This window comes from Perna viridis, chromosome 1 (assembly GCF_037379345.1).
Source record: "Perna viridis isolate PV_CMFRI_1.1 ecotype Kerala chromosome 1, ASM3737934v1, whole genome shotgun sequence".
Classification (NCBI taxonomy): domain Eukaryota; kingdom Metazoa; phylum Mollusca; class Bivalvia; order Mytilida; family Mytilidae; genus Perna; species Perna viridis.
The window spans coordinates 45419161-45443161 of NC_142445.1; the positions used below are offsets into that span (position 1 = coordinate 45419161).

At 32.4% G+C, this 24001-nt stretch overlaps 1 protein-coding gene across 2 annotated transcripts; it reads left to right on the forward strand.

Annotated features, from left to right (window-relative positions):
- The first annotated feature begins 13956 nt into the window (after positions 1–13956).
- On the forward strand, positions 13957–18507 carry LOC148628971 (growth arrest and DNA damage-inducible protein GADD45 gamma-like). Of its 2 annotated transcripts, XR_015914633.1 has the most exons (6): positions 13957–14126; positions 14900–15004; positions 15219–15333; positions 15504–15699; positions 17046–17117; positions 18009–18507. XR_015914633.1 is itself a non-coding variant. In XM_088541671.1 (5 exons), the coding sequence occupies exons 1-4, from the start codon at positions 14083–14085 to the stop codon at positions 15663–15665; spliced, it is 426 nt and encodes a 141-aa protein (XP_088397797.1). In that variant the 5' UTR covers positions 13958–14082; the 3' UTR covers positions 15666–15699; positions 18009–18507. The 2 variants fall into 2 exon arrangements, 1 of the variants encoding a protein (XP_088397797.1); XM_088541671.1 differs by lacking the exon at positions 17046–17117 and having other exon boundaries at positions 13958–14126.
- The last annotated feature ends 5494 nt before the right edge of the window (positions 18508–24001 follow it).

The following is a 24001-nucleotide window of genomic DNA, read 5'->3' on the forward strand; positions in this document are numbered from 1 at the left end:
TTACCAATTCAATATTGATTGAGCATTAGGTTGATAACAAGTAAGTAAACTTCAGACTTTTAAAAACTATAAAACAATCCGTCTTGTTTTTGTTTTTTTTTTTTGTGGTTTTTACAACCCATAAACAACGAGTTATTAAATTTCTAAGCATTGCTCGTACTTTCGCATTCTTTCAGGTATTAACTGTTAACCTGATTACTCAATTAGAGATTGAGAAAAGCAAGAAGCTAGATATGGTTCTTTAAAAAATTGAAGTCATCAAAATATAGGCGACATCGGTTGCTTGTTGATTCACAATGCTGAGACCGACAGCTATACAAACGAGCTCATGGAAATTGTCATTCCATGTTAGTTGGCGTATCTAATCTTCCAGAGCTACGGATTATTGATTTTTCCTGGTAACTGCGATGTAGTAACTTCCTTTTGCTTAATATATAACTATTGCCTTGAAAGAAATTTATGATAAAACTCTTTTTCACCCTTTATAACAGTCATTTTCGAGAAAATGCCAAGTTCATGAACACATTCTTGTAAATGGAAATCTCGTTTGATTAATGCGACTACATTGTTATATTGAACTAGCTTTAGTCTAGACTAACAAAGTATGCTCTGCCAAACACATTCATAATGGTTATTCTATAAATTTATTTCAGGTTATAAACTACAATAGAATAGAAAAGTAAATCTAGGAAACCAAGATTCGAGCGGCAAACAAAAGAGTAAACTCAAATGATAATACAGACCAGACAGGAAAAGTAGACAAACTTATCTCAGAACATGAAATAACCAAAATAATACGTAAAAAGAAACAAAAGTACAAGAATATCACGGAGTCCGCTAAAACTACGAGCATGGACCAGTTGCACCAGCAGGGTAAGCGTATTCTGCTTTTTCTAAATACACCAATCGAGTAGACGAAAGGGGATAGCTATGACACGGTGAACAAATTGGTTTTTATGGTGCATATGGATACACCACAACGATCCACGAGTTCATGATAACGACCATTAAACTTCTGTATTGATGACTTTATCTTGTAGCAACATAATCCTGTTCCAGAAGCCTAATTGTTAGAAGTTTAGTACGGTACAAAATGCGTAGCTCTAACATAACGTATGCACTCCTTACAAATATTGCCAGAGATGAAAGGAAAGTTGACAACACGAAATCAAAAGTCATTTCATTTTCCGAAACTCATTAAAATGTAAAAAGGAATCGGCTGTGCATTAATACAAAATGCTGGGAGAGACATAACAAAAGAGCGCATGAAAAACTATTTTTCAATCAGAACAGATGTACAAATTGATGTTACAGACCTACCTGAGTGACGGAGTATCAATGAACAAAACTTGTTTTCTCCAGGTAAATACAAAAAAAATCTATGGACAATATTTTGCCAAATAAGTTGCAGACTACTTACTACAACAATGGGTTAACAATACAAACACAACACTTCAAATCAAAACAACACAAATCACAAATAACAAAACAAAACAAAACAAAGCCGGAGATCGTCATTGATTTTTAAATGTGATATGCGTAATATAAAGTAGAACGTATTAATTACTGTTTATATGTCATAAACATATGGATATTAACATAATTATTAGCTTGATATGGTCTAATGCTGCCACATAATATTCAACATAGAATAATCTCCTGTAGCCTGTTGTTGCCTGCAGTCAAATTCACCATTATAGTAGAGATTATCAGCAGTCCCTGGAATATAACATAGGATATATTTAGTAAAATGTTAAATACAATGAAAATTTACAATAGCTGAAAGTAAAGACATTTTTTTCAAATTTCCTGTACTGTTTCATCAATGCACGCCGTACAGACTTTAAACATTTTCTAAGTACGCGATGTACACTTAAAATATCCAGAAACATTTTTCAACGTCGTTTGAACTTACTTACATGTAGGGGATAGAAAATTAACGACTTTACCATTCATTGCGAGTGAAAAATATTAATATGTAACTGTTATTACTTTTCATTCTGCGATAAAATTAAGCTAAATTGCAGTTATTAGCGAGATTCTGTATGATATCCCGGTGCATGAAAAACTATTATTTCACTTATTCTTTTCTTTATATAATACAATAATGCCCTTTCCTTGATAACATTGGTCAACCAGTCAACCAAGATTTAATTTCTATGTTCGATTGAATGCAAAAACTAGTGTTAGTACTGGGGAAAATCAGATTCAAGGCACTTACTATTCGACATATAATTATGGTTAAAAAGAGCATTTAGTGAAGATGAGATAAATAGCTTTCTGGGTTTTCTTTCAATTCAAAAATGTTTGTATATGCTATTACAAGTCTAAGGAAGCATTTTCGGCGGTTATTGCATCTAACAACAGATGAGGACGTTGTTGCATTTTGACGTGTTGAACACAACAAACCCTAGGATTCAGAAAATCTTCCTTAATCTTGTTTCACCAGAAAGAAATGATAAGTAAACATCATCAGTAATAGTATTTCTCGTCAAAAATGACTTGTTTATTACCATTGTATAAGTAAGTACTGATGAATTTGGGTTTTTTCTTAGATATAGAGGTTATTCAATTCAATTAACAACAAACAGCATTATCAACACATATGAAATAAGTAAATATTGTGATGTGTCTACATTTTATTCAAGTAAAAATGAAGCATTTTTAACGATCAAAATGGATGATACAAAAATAACAGTCTAAAATGTGGCGATTGGATGTGATCAACCACAAGTAAAAGTCATAATATACTACAAAACTTAGGGGTTTAGGTAGCATGATACAAAAGTTAAATCCTTAACATAAAACGCGCTCGCAGTTAGTTATGAAAAAATAACCCGAAATTTTAGCAGATATTCATGCATTCGTTCGTTACAAACATGGAAATTACTGACCTTGACATTAATCGTTTTATATCTATGTGATAATTGTGAACCCATATGCATCTCTTATTTCTGATTTTTCCATAAAGTTTATCGGACTATCAAGGTATATTTCCACATATGTGTTGACACTATTGGACTTTGGATCTTAGCCTTTAGTTCTTGTCTTTTGCAAATGTTAATTCAATGAATCTATTGATACATAGTCAATAAATTATAGTCTTATGCTGTTTTTGCCATTAAAAACATGCCATTACACTCCAAGTTTGAAAACGAGAAAATGGTTATAGTCGTAACCGAAAACATGTTTCGTTGATGTTCATAGCCACTGGTTTGATAAAGAAAAGGTGACAATGGCGTATCAATTACTTTCTACCTCATACCGACTTTATTATATATAAATTGCAGGTAAAATATTTTTGAAAATAAAAAAAAATATATTCCTTTGATCAACATTGGAATTTCCATGTTCTTTTGTTATTATTAAGTAACCAAATCCCAATTTCCAACGGTAGAAAAGTTTCTCTATACTAGACAATACAGTGGGGCTAGTGTTTGCCCATGGCGATGTTTTACCGCTTTGAGAAATATTGCCCATCTAATTGTAAATGCAAACTTATTTGGTAAAAATAGTTATAGGTGGATTTTATTTAATATTAGTGACATTTTCTTCTAGATAATTTTTGTTGAGGCAGTTTACATCATTATCTGGTATTATCACTTTGGGCTGCCACGAAGGACTGTTGTCAGGCCAATAAAGTCCTGAGGAAGAAAATAAAATTATTTTGACACTTTTGCCATATTCACCATTAATTTTGAATATATTTTCAGAAGATAATAATACTGTACTTGTTTCATTTCAAAACAAAATGTACTGAAAAAAGATGGACACAGCAAACATGAACAAATTCTAATGAATAAAAATTACCTTTAATTATAATACGCAAAAAAACCCTGTATACTTAATAAATTTGACAAAAATAAGAAAATTACATGATACTTTGGAAATCTGCACCCTGTTTATCAAATGGCATATAATATGAGGTAAATAATCATTCTTCAATCTTCGTATTTACTTCACGAAACTTGGACCCAATCAATTCAAAACATGTTGCACTACAGTTTTTTTTAGTATATAAGCATGGTAAATAACGATGTTTTTTTCAAAGCAGTGATGCAAACATCACATAAAGCTTTAATACTGTTAATATTTATCAAATAAACTCGATAAAATTGTTGTCAATGCTTGTCTCGATTACATTAAACAATTGACTGTCTTACGCCATGACTAACAATATTATTAATGTTTTTTACGTATAAGTGACACAACTGCGAAAGTTAAGCATATGTTGCAATTTAGTCGTTTTTTTTTAATTAGCACATTGACGTAATAAATGTTTTCTCGTCTTCGTATCAAAATACTGCGTCTTTTTTATATCTTAAATGTAAAGTGTCCCATTTATGCCATGCAACATTGATGTTGCCCTTCTGATTTAGCATCCACTGTATTTCCACACAGAATATGCTAACATTTGACAAACTAGAACAAATTTCTCAAAAGTAAATAATTTTAGTTAAAGGAAAAGTACCATTGCAACTATTTTTATGATAAGACGGAAGAAATGCTGTGACTTCTTTTTTATATAATACGTAACATAAAAATTGTACAGGTAGCCAGTGAGTTTCAAAGTCTTAATTATGCATAAAAACCTTTGATCTTCAAACCTTACAACTTATCTGCGGATGTGGTTCATCCTCTTTGTCAAGGCCTAGCCTAGTTTTACTTTAACATGACCTAGACACTCAGGTAAACCATAATCTTGGGTTACAATAATCGTTCTGTTTTATAGAAAGCTTACGTGTACATATGTAACAATCTTATGTGAATGAAATTAATTAATTTTGAAATCGGTATATTCTATTTCACCAGTTCATACTTATTTTGTTTGTTTCATAGGTTTCCTGTTGTTTCAATAGGTCTGATCTTAAAACAAATCCAACAGTATAGATGACTTGCAAATAAAAAAAATAATAATAAATATGGTAAAGAATTCAATTTGTTTCGTTACAGGAATTTACTTCGATTGATACTTTTGCGTGTTCATGTACTAGTAGTATTTCTCTCTTTTGGGTTAGATAGTTTAGTTATTACCTTCAAAACTTAGTTGATTCCATTCAATATGAATAAATTTAAACTGCACCGGTGACTTTATACTGCCTACAGGGGGTCTTTTCATAGCAGTAGATTTATATTTATTGCAGACTCCTTACGTGGAAAATAAAAGAGGTACAGGCAAAACTGTCTAAATTGGATCCTTTTTAATTTTGACATTGGCTCGGTGATAGAGGTGTTCGATTTACCAAGGTTCAAAATACATTTTAATTGACAATTATGGAGTTTTAAAATGGTCTGGTTTCGGCAAGTTTTCTGATTATTCAGGGTTTCGTTAATACAGGTTTCACTGCACATACGTTTATATAAGCTTGTCTGAATTATGTCATATACAATTTTCGAGCAGTAACATAAATTATGTGTGCCAAACAGATGTACGTCAACATTTTGTTTTTTCTGTTCAATTAAAATTTTTCTCCATATAACCGATACGTTTGTGGTGTTTGTTTTTATCCAGAAACATTTGCCAAATATTTCGACAAACCTACATTTTGTCAACAGGCGACTTGATACAATGAGCTTTAATGGTATAAAGAAAACTATCGTATGGAAAGAGAGGAGTACTGGATACGCAGACTAGGTACTGCAATACCTTACGGATGCAATGACAACATCAAAAGTATAAGAAACCTTTCAAGTCAATATAAAAGTAGCATAAATGTGATGAATTTATTTGACAAAAATCGAAGACGGGAAAGGAGTCATAGCCATCGCCACTATACGTCACCTAAGTTACATGATGTCTCCATAGATGGTCTCCTTCCTTTCATACAAAAATCTCTTGGACTTCATCACATTAGAACAAAACTTTATTCTATACCTCTCGCTCTACTACACTCCCTTTACAAAACAAGTCTTGACACTCCTGTTTCTGACCCAACCTCATCATTATACAGACTTGTTGCTATCATTTTGGATATTAGTTTCCACAGACTCTTTAAACCAGTTTGTATGAAAAGTCAATATGAAGAAATAACGATCATTTCTTCCACTACCGTTTGTCAACAAAGGTATAGATGCAATTAATTTGGCTAACATCCTCCATCACAAAAACGTCACCAACAAAATTCCCCCATATTTCAAAGACAAATCCATACCAATTATTTCATATTCCTATACTTCACCCATTGCATCCAAAATTTTCAATTATAAAAGGCTATTGCAGAACCTCGAGATTGAGGACTTCAAGGCTAAACCACCTGGCTGTTCTTGCAAAAACTCTCCATTCAAATATGGTTCTTCTGGTCACGTCGTTACATGAGATTTAACCATCATCGAAAACGAATCTATGAGTGATATCCTTTCTAAAGGTCCTAAGTACCGTGAACCACGCTCCATAAATTGGAATTATAACTTTAAAGTTCTTATGGATGCCGTCGAGGACTATGCAAGAAAATGGATAAAACGAGAACAAGGAGACATTGATTCTTTGTCAGAGTGGATAAAGGCCGTGAGGTCTTTAATTTTGAAACGATTGAAAGTTTTAAGTAGGTCAATGAGTGCAAAAGCTACATCAGTTTTCAAATACACCGATGTAGAAAAAACATTGTCTACTATACATGAAAAATATGTTATCGTACCAGCAGACAAAGCTCAAAACAACATTGTTTTGTCTGCTAAACGTTTTACATCCCATGTTTATTATCAGAGGTAGACCTAGAAAATAATAGCGGTGATAAGACCTATACTGCTACAACATTCTCCAAAGAAGAGAAATGGTGGAAAACCATAAATCTGTGCTATCCTCTTTTGGTCTCTCTACCAAGGACGATGATTGTGATTTACCGTCTATTTACTGGATTCCTAAACTCCACAAGAATCCATACAAACAACGTTTCATAGCTGGATCTGCAAAATGTACCACAAAACCTCTTTCAAAACTTTTAACTTCTATACTCACAACTGTCAAAGAGGGTCTACAGTCCTACCACAGCACCTGTTACTCCAGTAGTGGTATTAATTCAATGTGGATCCTGAAAAATTCGAAAGATCTTTTGGAGACAATCAGTTCAAGACTATTATCTGAATATAATAGCATTAAAACATGATTTTTCAACACTATATACTCAGTTAAATTCCCGACTTAAAAACATTATACATCGTTGTTTTTCCAAAAAAGATGTTACACCTAGATACAAATATATAGTTCTTGGTAGAGATTCCTCATACTTTGTAAGAAATAATTCCAAATCATCTTCCAAATATACAGAGGACGAAGTTTACAAAATGCTGGAATTTTTAATCAACAACATATTTGTCCAGTGTGGTGGACCTGTTTATCAACTAACGGTCGGCATTCCAATGGGAACAAATTGTGCTCCTTTACTTGCTGACCTATTTCTTCACTCTTATGAGGCTGACTTTATAGCTGAATTGATCCGAAAGAAAGAATATCGTTTGGCTAGAGCCTTTGATCTCAGTTTCCGCTATGTAGATGACTTATTATCTTTAAACAATCCTAATTTCGAGGATTTGATACATCGCATCTACTCCAAAGAACTTGAGATAAAGGATACTACAGATACTGTGAAGTCAGCCTCATATCTTGACCTACACTTAGAAATCTATGGTAAAGGAAAACTATTGACCAAACTTTACGACAAACGTGATGACTTTTCATTCAGAATTGTCAACTTTCCTTTCATCTGTGGCAACATCCCTTCAGCACCTGCGTATGGAGTGTTCATATCACAACTCATACGTTATGCCAGATTTTGCCGAAACTACGCAGACGTTTTGTATCGTGTTAGAACTCTAACAAATAGGCTTCTGGAACAGGGTTGTGTTGCTACAAGATTGAAGTCATCACTACAGAAGTTTTATGGTCGTCATCATGAACTCGTGGATCGTTGTGTATCCATCAGCATCATGAAAATTGATTTATTCAACGGGTCATAGTTTTTCTTTCTTCGATTGTCTACCCCGGACTTGACTTTTTATGAGCAACTCGGCGGGTGTTTATGGAAAAGCAGAGGACGCTTATCCTACCGGTGCACCTGGTCCATGCTCTCAGTTTTTAGTGGAGTCCAAGTTGCTCATTTGCTTTTGTTACTTTGTATGTATTATTTTAGTTACTTTATGTTCTTTTTTGTGTATGTCTGTTTTCCATGTCTGGTCTTTGTCACGGGATTGCATTCTTTTGATTACCGTTATAACCTTGATTCCCTTGATTACTCTTTCAAATTGAGATTCAAAACCCGGATACTTCCCTTCTTAAATCTGGCTTCAAATCGTTTCGAAAGTGAAAGATAAACGTGATAAAATGAGCAATACCATATATGAACACGTTCAAATGTGAAGCTGAATAAAGCCATTAGACAACCACAGGAATGTCAAGGGTGGTTGTATAATCATGGGAATAATAACGCTATATAAATTTGTTAAATCCATTTATGGCAATATTGTTTAAGAATATCTTAAAACAGGAATCTTTACTTTCGAGTATATTGTAGCATTTTTGTATAGAACACCCAGGGTACCGATGAAAATAGTAAAGACAAAATTATGTAAAACATCTTATCCAGCACCTGATACAATTCAGATGATAATAAGATAACAGGCATCGGGAAATGTTCCTGAGACATCAAATAAAATGGTAATATCCGGGCAAATACGAAACAAAAAAACTTTCATATATCTTTACATTTCATGGTTGTTTGTGTGAAAATTATTTCAACTAATTTAATACGTATAAATTCCAGATATCGTTGTACATATCATCTAGATAATTTACTTATTGGTTTATTTTAACCACGAGTACATAACAATTTAGATGATATGGTTCAGTTAATTACTAGTTGGGAAACATTAATCTGCTACTGCGTATCAAATATCAAATAATGCACGATTGCGTCTAATCTCAATTTTATACTGTTTTCAACTATATTAAAAATCGGCAAATATTATGGATATACGAAAACGTACTTTGATATCACTTTCATTGTGGTCCCCCACCAGATTTTTGCCTTGTTGCTGTTTATCACTTCAACGATGTGGTCAATAATACACTATCAAGGTAACACGACGAACTTCTTTGTTAATTAAATAAACTAAGTGGCATTCACCTAAACGTGTAACGTCATTTTTCTTCAACATATAGTATTGGGATTTCCTAAATGTCTACAGTATAGTTATAACATATTTATAAATGTGATGTGCACATAAACTGCCACTTTAATTGATAGAATTACGGAATTTATGAGGGATAGGAAGTTAACGACTTTACCATTTAATAAGTACGAATGAAATATAACAATTGTATAACAGTTATCGATTTTCAGTCTCTATTAAAAAAAATTAAGTGCAGTAATCGCTGACCGTAAAGTACTGTAGTGCAAAAGAAAAGTGATAAACAGATTATTCTCCCAAAGAAGTGAAATGATACTCATTTCTTGAATGCAATTAAAAAAGGTACAAGAAAGGGAAAGCGCATGCAAAGTCTGTTATATGATACTTACTATAAGAAAAAGGTAAACACCGATGTATATAGAAATGTATTTGGCTATAAGGTAAATAACTACTTGGTCCGTATCTAATCCAATCCATTAAAAATCCCTGAATAGGTATATATATAAATAAATACTATAAACGTACTAATTTTCGCTATTTCGAGGTGGACAGAAAACTACGAAAAATAGTATACGCGAAAGTGATTTTTAACTCTATATAACGCTAATCATTTTTTAAATCCGCGAAAAGTGATACCCGCGAACATATTCACTTCACAGAATCCTCGAAAATAAACAACTACGAACATTAATACGTTTACAGTAAATTGTAACATGTAAACAAGTCTACTGAAGCCATTGTTTTCCTTGAACGTTCAAAATGGATGACAAATAGCCCCACAGAACTTACGTACTTTTATTTTAAGGATTTAATTTCTTATAATTGAAATGCAAGAAAGCCTAATCGCATCCTTGCAATATTGACTTTTGGAAATCAGCTTCAAACTGTAGCCAACATCATATGAGTGTATGCTTCTTCAGTTAATGTGTCAACAAAAGACTCAACATTTTTGTATTTGTAAATGTATGTTTTGTATACTTAAAACATATATCTACAAACGTTAAGTAATAATAAAGAGATGTTTGTTTTGAATTTAATATGCGGTGGTAAAGGTTAATTTATCTAAATATGAAAATAAGGCGCATGTTTGCAAAACGTATAGAGCAGAATTGTCAAATGTATGCTAAAAATTATGCGGATTTTTTTTTTATTTCAGAGATGAAACAGTGCGACTTCGTCTTTAGACTTTGTTTTTTTAAGTGATAATTATGAACCCATACACATCCCTTATTATTGTGGTGTCCATAAACAATATCAATGGATATTTACACAAAAGTCTACTCAGGAACCAAAGGTCAACGATCATCATGTCGAATGCAAAATATAAGTAACTAATACATACTGAGGTGCTTAAACCTTTAAAAATATAGAAAAAAAACTTTTTGTCGATTAAGAGGTTTTTCTGTTTCCAAAGTCCATGTTGAAACATGATTGTGATGCACGAATAAGTAATACAGTCGATGATTTCCGCCGATGGTACTCAGTGACAACTGCTGCGTGTGCTGTTATCATGCTTATATATGGTATGAAGTTGTGATGTTGTTTATTCGACAAGTGCTTCTTGATGAACATGCATTTTGTACTTGTTATTGAACTTATATCTTACTGTTAGAACGTCGATTTCCTATTTAGATAGAGCTTTTTTGTAGAACCCACATAATGTTTTTTCCTCCTTTTTGTTGATGTTCTTTGTGTCGCTTTATCAACATCCACAATAAAAGTGAGGTTCGTATATCTGTAGTAAGGGTATACGACCACCAAACCATTGCGTCTGTCAAACTTTTACACCTGGTTGATTTTTTAATGATTTTTTTTGTCCAGCTATTTGATGTTTGACCTAATTAATAGTGGTTTCAAACAGCATCAAATGAAGTTAGCAGATATATTGTAGAGGTATCCGTTTTGTAATCCAACTCGTACAAAAACCACTTGACAGCGTTTATTTTTTAGATATTTGGTGACTGAATATTAAATACTGCCAATGTACTTCTATTTTGTTGAATGTGGACAAACCGATCCTTTTCCAACAGATAGTATAAAATTGGTAATCATTAAGTAACATTACTGCACAGATATGTTGCACAGAAACAAGGCATTTAGTGTTCAGCAGCATATTTTGATTACTCAGATACAAACAATTAAATGACATTTCAAAATGACATCTCAAACAAAAATACAATACCCATTGTTTAACACAAATTCAACGTTTCCCTGTACACATAGTAGTGAACATTCAATGAATGATAGATAGATAGATCTGATGATCATATACTACAACAGTTGCATAATGAATGTACTGAAAGTAGGTCAACATCTACCACTAGTTGGGAGAACTTGATATTCGCAGAAAGTTTAAATTATGTCATTCATTTTGTATAATTTAAGCATACACTCAAACACACACACACACTTATACATATTGGTTTCCAAAATGGCTCAAGTTATACCATGTCCTGACGTATTTTACAGGGTCTTAGAGCGTTAGTTAAAAAGCGGTGTTAAGAATTTTATCAGGACAGTAGAGGGGATTGAACCCCGCTTAAAGGACGACTAAATTAAATTTATATTCCAAACTTGCAGCCGCGCATCGGTATCAAGAATTTGGGAGGACTTTTAGACATGAATTATGATTTTGACATTCCATTTATAATTTATTTTAAACCCTCTCTCTGTCGTTAATTGACTTATAGACTTATTGACTTATAGAAAACTGCCCAACTTTGTTAAATGATAATCATAGAATATATAAAACTTTGCTTGAAGTTAATTAGTTCACAAAAAATGTTGTTCCTGAAATGTTTCAAAGAAATGAATCTTGCAACTTTCCGGAAAACACCAATCATACCAACGAGTTGACTGCTTATAAAAGCATTATTTACACTAGATGTTTTGTGTATTGCTTTCGCGGCGGAATTACTCATCTGTTTTCGAAATTATGTAAAACCCGGCTATTAGGCGACTACTGATTTACCAAGTAAACGATTGATGATCTTATGATCAATAATCCAATTAACATATACTTTATCCGCTTTTCATGATCTTCAAGAAAATCAATGTTTTTGTGAAGCTTGTAAGTACATTTGTAACTCCTTTGAAATTAATTCTTGTCTGTGGACTCAAATTGCTGTTACATGAGAACTCACATATGAAAATTTGTAATTTTCAATCTCTCTTTCATGCATTTGATGAAATTCTCTATTAGCTGAAAGCTTTGTATGATTGTATGCATATGTGAATTACTTCTATAAGCTCAATAGGAAGTAAACGATAATTAGTGTCAAGGACGTGTATTCTTCTGACGAAATATTCTATTTCTAATCCAATAATTAATTATGACTGTGTACATTAAAAAAAAACTAGAACTAACTGGTTATCAATTGCGTCTTATAAAACTTTTATCAACAACTGGTTTATGCTGACTTTGTTGCATGACAAATGCATATTTCTTCGCAAAGGTAATAGTGAAATAAGAAAAACGTAGTTGCACACAAGATGCCGAGATATAGATGGTAGTGTTATATTTTGGAACAGGTAGACAAGACATGATTGTTAATTTTGATAACCTCATATCTTAATGCCCAGTTTAACTACACTAAATCAACCTCTGTCTCATAATTTTATGCAATACAACCCAAAATAAACTTGGACTGTAAGCGGACTGTACTCACAAAATTACATAACTGATAACCTTTCAGCCAAAGTCAAAAGAAATGTTTAAAAAGGAAATCCATGTGGTCCTGACTTGGCACATACATTTTGGATGGAATTTCAAGTCTATTGGTCCGCCTGATGAATACTTTTCTGTTGTAACAGCGTTTTTTTTCACAAATTTCCCCTGTTCGAATCTTCGATATTGTTACTTTTACACGAAGGCGTGTTGACTAACAGGACATTGAATCACTAGTTAAAAGGTAAGTGTCCTTCACCGAAGATATTTCTTTTATGTTGTATTTTCTAATTCCGGAAACTTCTCTGTAATCAAAATGACAATGACCTTTAAATACCAACAATTAAAAATAGTTTCTTGCTATCTAGCAACTTAATGCAATAGAAACGTGGGAGAACAAACTATATGAATTTAAAAAATACATACAATAGAAAGTAAAAAAAAGAATAATGATTTTCAATAAATGTGCTAAGATCTGGATTCATTATATATATATATATATATATATATATATATATATATATGAAAGTCTTGTTAAAAATTTCAAACAAAATCATCAAATGCTAGGTTGAACACAGTTTAAAAGATTAATACAGTATTTGCAGTTTTATTCATTGCCATTTTTATTACAAAACGGAAATAAATCTTGTAAATAAGCAAAGCTCTGCATCATTAACGAGAAGATCAAAACAAAGGCTAATCAATATAATTTATCTTGAGGCTAGAGCTCAGAACGCCTTTTTTGCTGAACTGGTATATTTATTGATTTAGGGGCCAGCTAAAGACAGACTCTGAGAGTGGGATATTTCCAATCGTCCTCCCATCGAAGGCCAATGTTGCTTTTTGGTGGTTTTTTTATATATATTTGCGATATGTGTTTAGTGAAAATTCGTGTTTTTTTTACCAATTGAACTCAGACTATTTGAAAGTTAGGAGAATCTGACATGCCAAGAATTCATCGACGAAGACGTTTAATTGTATGTGTGTGGATAACAAATCATGAAATCCTAGTAATTGTTCTTAACCAATTTTAAAAATAATTTTGGTTTTGAAAACAAAGCCATATTAAAACTCACGGAATTATTTTGAACGACAATTCAAATTCGTTAACCAATGAAATAATATCGACCCACCCACTCTATTCCTTTGTATAAAAGCACATTTAAATTTCTGCACACTCAGTTCCCACGACATCTTTGTGAAACAACTAATTTTGCTCATTTTGATACTTTTCCTGTTTTGTAAACGCTCAGATTATAAAATAGTGATTTGAATTGAATACATAGTGGATTATGACTTTTACAGAAGATACAACAGTTGCAATAAGCTCAAAAAGGTAAGGAACAAAAATGATGACAAGAAGTATACCGCTCTTTTCTAATTCTTCTTTATTCTATTATGCAGATAAAATATATTGAAATACCAAAACATAATGGTGTGGTACAATTATGCAATGTATCGCATTTATTTTTTAAGGTAGATAATATGTTTAGTATATAGATTGCCTTAATGTTTCTCATATATGACCTTCCACAAACAAACTGTAAACAAATTAAAATAAAACACTCAGGTCACCCTACTTGATTTCGAGATAATTGAGCTTAAATATAGGCGTTTTTTACATTCTGTGGAGAATTTTCAACGTTTCACCAATGAATAAAACACTTTCATAAAAAACGTCATTAAAATATGAATATAGAACACTTACCTGACAATATTTTATATTTCAAAATGAAAGTTAGGGGCTCACCGAGCTTTTTTTCTGGTAATATATATATAAAAAAAACCTAAAATCTCATTACATTTTTATCGAACATTTACTGTCAATTATCTCCTCCTTATAGTTTTATGCCAAAGATTCTTTTTTGAATATTTTAAAGACACCTTTTACGTCGTTTCAAATAATATTTGCTTATTAAAAATGCATTATTCTGTATGATTTTGCAAGATGACAGAAAAGAAGGCTCCATGTGATATGTATAATCTACATTAAATGGGAATTATTCGAACATTACATTATTCCAATCATTGAAAAAAAAATTGAAAGGTGGGATATTCTTATTGAAATTCATACTTCTCCTTTTGATTGAGTAACTTCTTTGATTTTAGGAGTGAACATGGTGTTGGGTATGCTTTGGATGTTTTGCTAAGCAGGGCCAACGACGCTGGACAAGTAGTAACTGGAGTTATAGAATGTGCTCAAGTGCTTCAGAGGTGAGCTTAAAGTCAGATCAAAATATATTCAATACAACGATTTGAACAATAAACAATAGGGACAAGGCGTTATTTTCATATTACAGCATAGTAGTTAATAAATTTGCAATGTTTTCAATCAGTAATTGAGTGTCTACGAGTATAGAAATATTGAAATATTATCCTCCAAAGAAAATGGACCAGAATTAATTTCTTTAATGCTTTACATTTGTAGTTCTCCTGAACAAATAGATCTTTGTATTCTGGGTGAAACAGATGATGTCACAGCACAGATTCACCATAAACTTGTAGAAGCATTCTGCTTGGAGAATGACATTGCTGTTTTAAAGGTAAGAATTAAAGTCATGCATCTAAATAGAAATAACACACTTCTATTAGTAAATATAGGACTACGATTCGCTTTTTTCAGATAGAAATACTCACGGGTTAAAAGATACCTTATTAATACGTACATCTCTGTTTATTGTCATTTAATCTGAAGAATATAAATTTTTTGCAGGTAGACAAATACAAGAAATCTGAAGATGGAAACACGGATAATGACTTCGGGTGCCTATTGATACAATCTAACACATCAGACCAAAGTAATACCAATGAACTTATACAGAACTATTATACATTAAGAGCCAACCAGCATCTGGTTGCATGTTTACCCGAATGAGAATCACACAACATGTGATTTCTGCAATTTTCAGGTAATTTATATGAACTATTGTTACTTTCAAGTTATATTTGTCAACTGCACCCATGTACTTCAGGTCATGAAACATTGCCATATATTGCATCTTAACTAATTGTATTAGGAATTAATTATAGGCATACATGCACTATAATGTTAAAAAGTAATCAAGGGAACCAAGGTTATAACGGTAATCAAATGAATGTAATCCAGGGACAAAGACCAGACATGGAAAACAGACATACACAACAAAGAACATAAAGTAACTAAAATAATACATACAAAGTAACAAAAGCAAATGAGCAACTCGGACTCCACTAAAAGCTGGAAGCATGGACCAGGTGCACCGGTAGGGTAAGCGTCCTCTGCTTTTCTAGCAACATATAATTGCTCCTAAAAAGTCAAGTCCGTGGTAGATAAATGAGGACATGAAAATATGTATGACCCGTTGAATAAATCAGTTTTCATGGTGCAGATGGATACACCATAACGATCCACGAGATCATGATGACGACCATAAAACTTCTGTAGTGATGACTTCAATCTTGAAACAACATAACCCTGTTCCAGAAGCCTATTTCTTAGAGTTCTAGTTCAGCAAGCTCTGACATAACGTAGTTGTGATATGAACACTCCATACGCAGGTGCTGAAGGGATGTTGCCACAGATGAAAGGAAAGTTGACAATTTTGAATGAAAAGTCATCACGTTTGTCGTAATGTTCGGTCAATAGTTTTCCTTTACCATCGATTGCTAATTGTAGTTCAAGATATGAGGCTGACTTCACAGTGTCTGTAGTATCCTTTATCTCAAGTTCTTTGGGGGGTAGATGCGAAGTATCAAATCCCCGAAAATAGGATTGTTTAAAGATATACGTCATCTATATGGCGTAAACTGAGATTAAAGGATCTAGCCAAACGATATTCTTTCTTTCGGATCAGATCAGCTATAAAGTCAGCCTCATAAGAGTGAAGGAATAGGTCAGCAAGTAAAAGAGCACAATTTGTTCCCATTGGAATGCCGACCGTTTGTTGAAAATACGTCCACCATACTGTACAAATATGCTGTCGATTAAAAAACCCAGCATTTTGTAAACATCTCCCTCTATATTTGGGAGAAGATTTGGAATTATTTCTTACAAAGTATGAGGAATCTCTACCAAGAACTATATAATTGTATCTAGGTGTACCATCATTTTTTTTTAGAAAAAAACAACAATGTATAATGTTTTAAAGTCAGGATTTTAACTGAGTATGGGGAATAGAAGTATAGTGTTGAAAAGTCATAAGTTTTAATGCTATTATATTCAGACAGATAATAGTCTTGAACTGATTGTCTCCAAAAGATCTTTCGAATTTTTCAGGATCCACATTGAATTAATACCACTACGGAGTAACAAGTGTTGTGGTAGGACTGCAGACCCTCTTTGACAGTTGTGAGTATAGAAGTTCAAAGTTTTGAAAGAGGTTTGGTGGTACATTTTGCAGATCGAGCTATGAAACGTTGTTTGTATGGATTTTTGTGGAGTTTATGGTAAATCACAATCATCGTCCTTGGTAGAGAGACCAAAAGAGGATAGCACATATTTATGGTTTTCCACAATCTCTTTTTGAAGAGTGTGGTAGCAGTATAGGTCTTATCATTGCTATTATTTTCTACGTCTACCTCTGATAATAAACATTGGATGTAAAAGAACGTTTTGCAGACAAAAACAATGTTGTTTTGGGCTTTGTCTGCTGATATGACAACATATTTGTCATGTATAGTAGACAATGTTTTTGCTACATCGGGGTCTTTGAAAACCGATGTAGCCTTGGCAATCATTGACCTACTTAAAATTTTTATTCGTTTCAAAATTAAAGACCTCACGGCCTTTAACCACTCTGACAGAGAATCAATGTCTTCTTGTTCTCGTTTTACCCATTTTTTTGGCATAGTCCTCGATAAGAACTTTAAGGTTATAATTCCAATTTATGGAACGTGGTTCCCGGTACTTGGGACGTTAGGATATTACGCATAGATTCGTTTTCGATGATGGTTAATCTCCCGTACCGACTTGATCAGAGGGGCCACATTTGATGGAGAGTTTTTGCAAGAACAGTGGTTTAGCCTTGAAGTCCTCAATCTCGAGGTTCTGCAATAGCCTTTTATAATTGAAAATTTTGGATGCAATGGGTGAAGTATAGGAATATAAAATAATTGGTATGGATTTTTCTTTGAAACTACAGGGATGGCATTGTAAACTATTCATTAACTCTGTTTTGTTCGTTGATCATTATTAAAATGTCGTTTTACTTTTATCTAATGAGTTATTTTTATTTTACAGGAAACCAAACCTGATACATCATGCATCTAAATCATGGTTCAATCAAAAACAACACAACTGTTGCTTACTGTTAGCAACAAGTTTATATATCAAAGGTAAAACCTTTCCACAGACAAGAAAGAATACTAACCTGCAGTCATGGCAACAAGGTTATATATCAAAGGCTGGATAAACCTTTCCACAGACAAGAAGGTATACTAACCTGCACAGAAAAGAAAGAATACTAACCTGCAGTCATGAGGGAAGAACACAGACAAGAAAGAATACTAACCTGCAGTCATGAGGGAAGAATCAGATGTATGGACTGAAAAACAGCTTTGTATGATGTATATTTCAAACTTTTGTTGTGTATCATATTCATCAAAGCAATCATCATGTAATCATTCTTCATAATCATAGTAATTGGTCATATGAAGATGAAAATATGAAGAAAAAAGTCAGCATGATTTATTGTTAACAGTCATTTGTAAATGTGAATAAAATGTCAAAGCTTAAAGAATGTTTACTTTTTACTATATTTATTTTTAAAAAAAGATAATTTAACTACAGGATATCAACTGGAACAATCATCTATGTACGTCAACCAAGAGCACTGTCAAAAATCTTTTTAAATAAATCAGTTAATGCTGCCTAAAAATTTGAGAAATTGTATGTATGTTTTAAATTGGATGAAACCTATAAAACCAAAATGTTGGTACACTGGAAAAACTGTTTGATGGATAGTTATTTTTTTAGTTAAAAACGACACAGAACAATACATAGAAAGACAAAGAATATACAAATTTATTTTACCTAAAAGCAATTCAATCATTCAGGATATTGACTGAATATTAAACCACTGTTGCATATGCCAAAGGCTTGTTATTTGTCTATGACACTCATTTATCACTCTTTAAAAATATGAAGTCATTACGGCAGATTATTGACCCGTCTGAGTTTTGCCAGATAAAAAATAATGATAAAATGGATGACAATGTTTTATCTATTTCCTGTACTATTTATACGTTTTCCTCCAAACAAAAAAAGGGTATACAAAACAAATCTTCATTTTCAATCCACTCATCCATTGATAACATACAAACATTAATTTTGTTAATAAGAACAAGACCTCATCACATATTAAAATCTAAAGCAGAAATAAAAACATAAAAATTTCGTTTTTTGTGTATTACATTAAATTGTAAACTCTTTTTTTAATGTCCATAACAGTCGCATGAAACTTTTATTAAAAAGTAAGAAAGAACGAGTAAATATGATCTTGTACTTTAATATCTACTCTTTGTCTTTACCTGCTTCAAGACATCTACATCTTTCATGATAATATATCTGCTATAGACATGTGTTTAAATATTTGCTAGATTTAAACCTGCTGATTTCGAAATTTCATCATAAAATACATTTATCTATTGTTGAGTAGTTGCCAAGGCGTGAAAAACGTATGCAGTTACTTGTTTCTGGTATGGTTTATAATATGGTACAGACGTAATAAGAACCTTCCTGGTTTTCCCCAGATGATTAAGTATTTCAGGGTAACTTCTAACAAACATATTTTGCGCTTACATGTGCATTGCAAAAACAAATAATAATTTACTTGCACTCTTCGATAGTGTAAGTCTACTTTATTAAATTAATATCAAGTGTGGATAATGAAAACGCTTTTTGAAAATATTTCATTGTCCATTACATGACATTATCGATTATTTGTCTTAAAAGTATTGTGCACACGAAGAAACTTGAGCAGCGATTTACTGCAATTTAGCACAAATCAATCAGAATGCGCATGTAATATTAACATTATAAATCATCAAATTTTTGTTTTGCTATCATCTGCAATGAACAAGAAGGCCTTTAGCATGAAACTGCTGTGATAAAGATCAATAACCTAGTTACTTGCCCAACATTTTTCTTTATCTTTCGCAAAAAAATTTATGACCGTTGTCAACCGCAATAAGAACATTGATTTCGGACAAACGACCTTTTGCAGAAACAGTCAAAGGAGTTTAAACATCATTAATAATTTCGTTTATTTGTACTTCCACCAGTTTGATTTTGTGAAGGTTTTTAACATTTTGTTCATAGTTCTAGAAAAGGTATAACTCACTTCTTCAGTATTCAGTGACCTTGTGCATGATCGAAATTAAATTGTTGCAAAATTTTATCTTAAATTTTAAATATTTTAACTGAAAATTTTCTCCACTCAAAAAGATGTGAAAAAAGTATTTTTAGGGTGACTGTAATAGAACAGCAATTTCAAAGAAGATTAGATTGGAGTTAATTTTTTTATCATACGCTTTGCCGTCAGGAGTAATCTTACGGTTTTGTGTTCAAGTGATTCATAAGCCTAAATTACTATACTTGCACTTTCCCGTCTTAATCTGTGAGTAGTTAGTAATTCCAACTGCAGTGTCAAGGACGAGTAAAAAGTATTATAGGGATTAAACTAATCATATTTTTTATTGTTAATCATTATTTGTTCATGTTTAATAAATAAATGACGACAGACTTAAATATGTTTAGAATGTTTGAAATTAACAAAAATATTTAGTGTTACTCCTAAAAAATCTGATACATGGTCCACAATAAACAAGTGCTATATTAAGATGATTGTTTCCTATAAGAAAGGTGTAAAGTATTGTGAATAAATAGTTTTACTGCCCTATAATATGACCAAAAAATTGAAACGGTTTATAATACACATGACGCCCGAAAAATGTGTGCGGTGCGTATACTTTTTTGTATGCATTTCTTAGAACAAGTACTAATTGAGTTGGACACCAACACAGATATTTCCCAAAAACGTTCTCATTGTCACAGGAGGCCCCAAAATCAGTTTCTACGGCTTCTTGATTTTTTTTCGAAACTTTTGACCGGCGGCAGTCTTGGAATGCCGGCAATTTTTTTTCAATTTCAATAAGGTCGACTGGAAGCCCCTGATAACCTTTTTAAACCAAATATCAAGTCTCCACCGATTGCATATCAGCATATTGTGACCTAATTTTGAGCAAAGTTTGATTTCAATCCGTTCGGCGTTCTTGAAAAGATAGCCTAACAACAATACGGGAATGAAGAATAAAAATGTTCAAACAAAAACAATGTTTCCCCATATCGTTTAAGGGAACACAATTTATATATCGTTTTAGTCAAAACGCCCTTTTCAATCTATTATAACTTTCAAAGAGGTACTTATACATTATCCATTCGGGTTCTAATCGGACTATCGTAGGTACTGACAGAAGCCAACACTGACAATTTTTCATTTTTAGATGGGTTTATTTTTATGATTTAACAAAGGTTTCAATAAATGATAGATTTTCCTAAGTCAATATCATCAACCTAGATTTTATGATTTTATTTATACACCGTCATTAGAATTATGACGTTAAATTAAATATCAGAAGAACAATCGGTATTACCACCTGGTTTACGCTTTTGCGTCAGTTGTTCTATGACGTTCTATGTTTTAAGAATTTAAAAATTTAAACAATTTTCTTATCACGATACAATGTAAATGGGAACTTTTGTGATTAAGTTTGAGGCATAAAATATTAAACCACCCCCATATCATGTAAAGTTATCTCATCAGTTGTCAAGAATCCCTAAAAAAATGCTGAGTTGTACAAAGATCCCCAGCCGACAAAGGAATACTTGGTGGTGAAAACAACACCATAGACACAGGGGACTTAGTATCAACAGGATGTATTTGCACCAGATCAACATCAAAATCTGCAACGCCATACTAAAGTACTTTATAAACGTTGACTGAGACATTTGTTACGGTAAATTTAATCCACTTATATAGTTCAGTGTAACAAAACAGCAACTTTACAATAATAAAACAATATTGCATTGTGCTTACATGAAAAATGGTTACAATGGACCAAATTGTTCACCGTTATTCAATTTCCCTAAATTTATTTATAAATCCTGTGCACTCTAATGTACTTATTGGTGACTGCTGAAATCACTAAAACGGGTGATTACGTAAATTTTTTTTTAATTGCAAACAAGTTTATTTTATGATATATAGGTTAAATACATCTTATATTTTTTTGTAAATAAATACCAGCATAGAAATACCGAAGCATCAAAGTAGAGTCTTCCGAAACCAGTGACATGCCTTAATATGTTTTACGGGATTTAGTGTACACACAAATTTGATTAGCTCTACTCTTGAATCCTTATATCCTTTGTTTTCTTCTTTAGTTCAACAAAAGAAAACGTACAGAAGATTATTCAGAAATATTTTTTATTCTAATATGAATTTGAAATTTTACCAACATACCTTATAGGTAATAACAAAACTATCGAATTGATAGGCAAATTCCAGGCAATAGTCATAGGAATAGTCAAGTAATGAAAGTCCATATAACAAACTGTAATACCATAGCAAACACCGGACATATTGAAACAAAGATAATTTTCCTGACTTGGTACAGGATTTTTTTTATGAAACTGGTGGCTCAAAACAAGGTATAGTGCTATATCTAATCATATAAGCAAGCATGTTTGAATAAAATGTTATGATTTTGCCTTTTATTCACACACCTATTTTGTATGGCTCATTACCAATAAGATGCTTGGGATATAGCCGCATGAGCATTTACAATTTGGATAACAACGACGTCACAATACCACAAAAAAGGAATTACATAGAGCTGCATGGTGGTAGGAAAATAAAATAGTCTTTTGTAACAATTTCTTTGATCTTTTCTTTAATTCAAGATTATTCTTTCCGTCGGATGCTGTGAACAGGGATGAATTTGTTATTTGATTCTTTGTTGGAATAAATATATACAGATGTGAATTTTAATACTTTGTATTGGGTCGATTGGTGACAGTTAGTTCATTAAAAAAATTCTGTCTGATTATTTTATGTTATTCATCACACGTTGAAAGATAAAATATTGTCACCAAGTGCACTGTTGATAGTGAAATCGGTATCTGGAACAAACTTATCCGTTAACATTGTACCACGAACAATTCATTACAGACAGAATGCGAATAGCATCACTACAAGCTTTGTTATCTTCTTGTTTTAAGTACATATAGGTAAATAGCCATCGTCGTTAGGTTAAATAACAACTGGTTGACTACAAGTTAATTAACAGGATGAATAACAACTCAATATGTAAATATGTTACAACTGCATAAAAAATTCATTTAATTACCGTTCGGGAATCAGTTAAATGAATTCATTATGCGACTCCAGCGAACTGCATTTATAAGATTTTGTATATCATATCTAAATAATAAAATTAAGCTACATATCAATTACATGTAATTCAAAACACTAGTTTGACGAGTGGTCTAGAAATCAGAATACAGAATTCGAAGGGGTTCGAATCTCGCTGAGGGGGCGACCTAACTTGCATTGTAAATATGTTGCCTTGCATCGATTCCAGAGTTTGGATCATATACATTATAAGTAATTGTTTTACCTCATATCGTCTGCCCTATATCACATACCGTTTATTATACCCCAGGCCTATATCTCTTACCGCATATCACATCTCTACTCGGAAGCCGAAATATATGATATCATGAATATGACGCCAAAATCTGCCGTATCAACACTCGACCTATAATACCCCACGGGCCAGTCCCATAACCACCCACTCCCCCCCCCCCCCGATGATGTAGGAATTTCCTGAGGAGATCGCATGCGATACAAATTTTGACATGTAATATTCATTTGTTTGTTTGTTGGGGTTTAACGTCCGAGCAGCAATATTTCAGCTATATTCAGAAAATGAACATGAAATGGATGATGTAATGAACATGAAATGAGAAAATAGGATGGGACACAAGGACAATAGGGTCGAGAAACTTTGATTGCCTATTCTTTTGACACCCGGACCTGCACGGGGCTGTAATATTCAGTATACAATTATATTCTCTATATATGCTATTATACTTATGGACTTACGCTTAAACACTTATAGATAATTGGCAATACATACTAAATGGAATTATTATTATGAAGTTAAATATAA